Consider the following 3,995-nt stretch of genomic DNA (forward strand, 5'->3'; position numbering starts at 1 on the left):
ACCAACAGGAAGAAACAAATCTTTGTAGAGGAGAGTACACCACCCTATGTTGTTGTTAAGGAGGGACTCTTACTCATTGTGTCAAGGAGGTATGTTAGTCTTGTTCATGTTCTTGTAAGAAGTTGGTCTTAAGGGGGGATTGTTGGATAAATGTAATCCCAACTCCTTAGTCCAATTTAATATGTGGTGGATAGGCTAGTGGTCAGTGGTTGGTGTGTAAAGCCTACAAATGGTTGGTGCATATGGTTCATGCAACTAAAAATAGGGTAGAGGAGTCTCTAAATAAGGTACAAGTCGTAATCAAGTGATTATGTAAGTTTGGTTCATGCCTAATCATAATTAGAGTCTTGTTGTGTAAATCTCATAACAATTTTCTGCCTAATCATAATTAGAGTCTTGTTGTGTTAATCTCATAATAAGGTACAAGTCGTAATCAAGTGATTATGTAAGTTTGGTTTATGCCTAATCATAATTAGAGTCTTGTTAATCTCATAACAATTTTTTGCATATACCAGTTTTTGTCCCTCATATTCATGATGTTTTGTACAAGCTTTGATTCACCTTGAGTATGTTTTGATCAATCTTCATAGTTGAATTATCATATCCAACATTTTGTTGCGAATGCTCCACACTCGAAAATACTTTCCATCTGCACATTGGATCATTCCTAATGAAATGAATAGAAAAAGGGTTGCCGCAGTTTGGAAAGTGATAAAAATCCCTCATATCACTCAACCTCTTGACATTGATGAAATTTTTTTTCATGGATCGTTCAAGTTTTAAGTACTTTGCAAATGTAGACATTACTAGTTGAAGATGAATAGCCAGAGAATGACTAGCAATCCAGGATCAAGAAGCAACCCCATCCATGTGGATGTGATGAAGATATTTCCAATGAAGCAATAGAAAATGCTCACGATTTTGTATCTCCATGCCCAAGCAAGTGGAAGATACTATCTTTATGTAAGGAATTTGTATGACCATCTTTCGAAAATGTATTTCATTGTGGTTATTGTATAAATCGTCACTTTTATCGTTGTAAATATTTTCACTACCATTAACACAAAAATATATTTTTTGTATATTTTTTTTTCAAATAAATGAAATAAATACAATTTTTGTGTGTTTCATAAATTATTTTTAAGTCATTTAACTCATTTAAGATTTATGATGGCATTTTTTATTTTCAATTTTAATGCAATCATATATTTTCAAGTTTTATTATTGTTTGTTAAAATCAAGTTTGTAAATTGTTATTTATTAACATGGTCTTTTAACTTACTTTCGTTAAAGCAAGTTTTTTAATGCCCACTAGCTAATGAAAAAAAAAGAAGCTAAATAGGTATGCCAGTTCATTTTCTTTGAATACAAAATTAAAGTTGTCGCAGCACACACGATGAAAGAAAACCCACACTTTAACGAAGAGGAGTCTCGTGGAGAAAGAAATAGGTTACGATTCAACAATGCGTATATTCCTTGTCCCTAGCAGACTCTAAACTTCTAGTACCTTCCTTTTAATCCATGGAGGTAACAATATTCTGAATTCGTAAATTCACAGGCCCGCTAGACATCCACCATGGGAGTTCACGAGTAAACAGAGTTAACATGCTATACTTCTACCAGTGCATGAGAGAGATCAAATCTACATAGCTTAACTTTTATATGATAATCCCACAGCTTATATTATAATCATTCCTTGAATATCTTAATTCACAGCTTAGCTTCAAATTCCTTCAATACAATAATTCCACAAATTGAATACATACCATAGGAAAGATCAACTAAGACCGTAGTTCCAATAATGAATGAGATAAGCTCAGTATGATCATATCAGCATATGCTATGAAGTTACTCTTTATTTACAAGATAATCCCACACGCACCCTTCAAAGGCTTGTAGCAAAGCGAAGGGTTATCAAGGCTGATGTGAGACGATAACTTGACTGACAAAGCCCAACTGCACAAAAAATTCTGGGGAAACCTTGTCGATGGGTGTGGAGGAGGAGACTCAGAGGGGGTGCTGGAGCGAAGAAATTAGATTATATTTACGGCTTTGAACTGAGGAGGATCATAACCACTAGCAGACCACAGAAGGCATGCATCCATGGGAGGGTAATGGCAGAACCCATGGCATTAGAGGTGGTGCCTGTGGTAGTTGTAGGGCTACCAAAGGTGGTGTTACTGGTGCTTGTTGGTGGGGAAAGGGTAGAGTTGGATGTGGTAGGGGTAGGGGTAGTCGGAGTAGTCGGAGTGGTAGGGGTAGCCGGAGGGGTACTAGGTGTAGTCGTCGAACTGGAACGCACCAGCAAGCAAAGCATACAAATTAATTAAAATCAAATCCTACATAGGTATATAAGGGAAAGTGGAATATCCCCACTAAAAAAGAGAAGGCCTTTCGTAGTTTAGAAAACAGTTACCCGGAGAGGGAGCGGTAGACGCAAGTGCCGCTGCCTGGCAGGGAAAATCACCCCCCCCCCCCAAAAAAAAAAAGAAGAAAAAGAAAAAAAAAGCGTTAATCAGAAGAAAATCACACAAACGGGAGTCGAGGGTATTATCATTATATTTTTCTGCTTGAAAAAAAAAGGGAGAGTGATGCTCTTATCTTCTTCTTCTTCTTCTTTTTATTTTTTTTTAAAAAAATGGGGAGAGAGAAAAAAAAAACTAGTACTTGGATCAGTGTTGGTGATGGTGGCAACCCCGTTGAAGCTACATGAGCCTGAGGCGCCGTTCTGTGTGACATAGTAAGAATCAAATGCGTAGGAGGCGTGGGCAGCTAAGGTGTTGGGCGTGTAGCAGGAACCCCCTTGTTGTAACGCCGAGCAGTCCACGTTGCCCAGGCCCGTGCCACTGCCGCATGCCCAATCTAATGCTGTCTGCAGCTGCGTTTGGTCCGCATTGGATATGGCCACGCAATAGGAGGCCGTCTGCAGATGCCTCCTGTGCACAACCTCCGCTATCTCCATGTCTGAAGAGAATCTCCACATCCTGGCAGACCCTGAAATGCAATAATTGCCCATTACTTGACCAGTTACAAGGGTTCTTAAGACCATAAAACACTACAATTATAATTGAGGACATTAAGCAAACGAAACCCTCACCTGCATCCACCAAAAAGAGCAGCACCAATGTGTGTAAAATGGAGCAACTGTTCCACACCCTCCTCTTGTACGCACCCATGTAGCCTGCTGGCCTTTCTGCGTGGCGAGCTCAAGGGAATTTTTGTCCGGCCAACGGCAGCTACGCCTACGACGTATATTGTAAGATGAATGAAGATGTGAGTGTGAGTCTGTTGATATCACTCACCCTTGACGTGGGTTAGGTCAAGACTGAAGAGACACAGAAGGGTAACAACTACAAAGAGGCAACAACTGGGAACGGAGGCGGGGAGGACGTCGTCTCAATTGATGGCTAAGAAATGAAGGTTAAGGGATCGGTGCTGGGGTCTGGGGGCAGCAAGCGAAGGGGAATAATTGCCCTTGGGGATTGCGTTCTCAGGGAGAGGTCGGTGATTCTGCGGAGAGAGAGACAGAGACAAAGAGTGGGGGGCAGTAAAATAAATGGGATGTTGGAACTTGGGTTACTCTCAAGCTCACGTAACTTCAAGCACATTGAGGAAGGGCAGTGCAGAAGAAAGAGAAAGGAATCCCCGCAGCACACATACCCCCCCCCCCTTTTGGGGCTTTTACTAAGGGGCCCACGCAGAGTGTAGAAGGGGCCACCGTGCCGGCCGGCCGGGCCGCCCACATTGCCAAGCGGCCAAATGTAGAATCTCGAGAGAGACCGTGTGTGTATACACCATGTGTGTGCGTATATATATAATAATATATGTACACAATATATCTCGTTATCTGCTCGCACTTGTGCTAAATCAGAGAACCATTGAAGAGTCAAACAGATGATTTTTTTTCGTGAAAATAGTAATCAAGGAGTCAAGGCCAGAAATAATCAATCCTAAGCATCCGAAATCAGCTATAATAAGAGACTGAGAGGTCGGCG

At 40.9% G+C, this 3,995-nt stretch overlaps 1 protein-coding gene across 1 annotated transcript; it reads right to left on the bottom strand.

The window, feature by feature from the left end:
- Positions 1-1,656: 1,656 nt before the first annotated feature.
- Positions 1,657-3,524, bottom strand: LOC147603978 (PLASMODESMATA CALLOSE-BINDING PROTEIN 5-like). Its single transcript, XM_086796193.1, has 4 exons — positions 3,098-3,524; positions 2,668-2,994; positions 2,417-2,450; positions 1,657-2,291 (listed from the first exon to the last, which is right to left on the bottom strand). Exons 1-4 carry the CDS (start codon positions 3,174-3,176, stop codon positions 2,045-2,047), a joined length of 687 nt encoding a protein of 228 aa, XP_086652319.1. The 5' UTR covers positions 3,177-3,524; the 3' UTR covers positions 1,657-2,044.
- Between the last annotated feature and the right edge of the window lie 471 nt (positions 3,525-3,995).

The sequence above is a fragment of the Cibotium barometz genome, chromosome 63 (assembly GCF_041138505.1).
Source record: "Cibotium barometz isolate CiBa-2024 chromosome 63, ASM4113850v1, whole genome shotgun sequence".
Lineage (NCBI taxonomy): Eukaryota > Viridiplantae > Streptophyta > Polypodiopsida > Cyatheales > Cibotiaceae > Cibotium > Cibotium barometz.

Bases quoted from the DNA above. Each gene is read 5' to 3' on its own strand.
- LOC147603978 (XM_086796193.1), bottom strand. From the start codon at position 3,176: ATGGGTGCGTACAAGAGGAGGGTGTGGAACAGTTGCTCCATTTTACAC. The intron at 2,995-3,097 runs GTGAGGGTTTCG...ATTGCATTTCAG, and splicing joins GCTCTTTTTGGTGGATGCAG to GGTCTGCCAGGATGTGGAGA. The intron at 2,451-2,667 runs GTACTAGTTTTT...TTTCCCTGCCAG, and splicing joins CATCACCAACACTGATCCAA to GCAGCGGCACTTGCGTCTAC.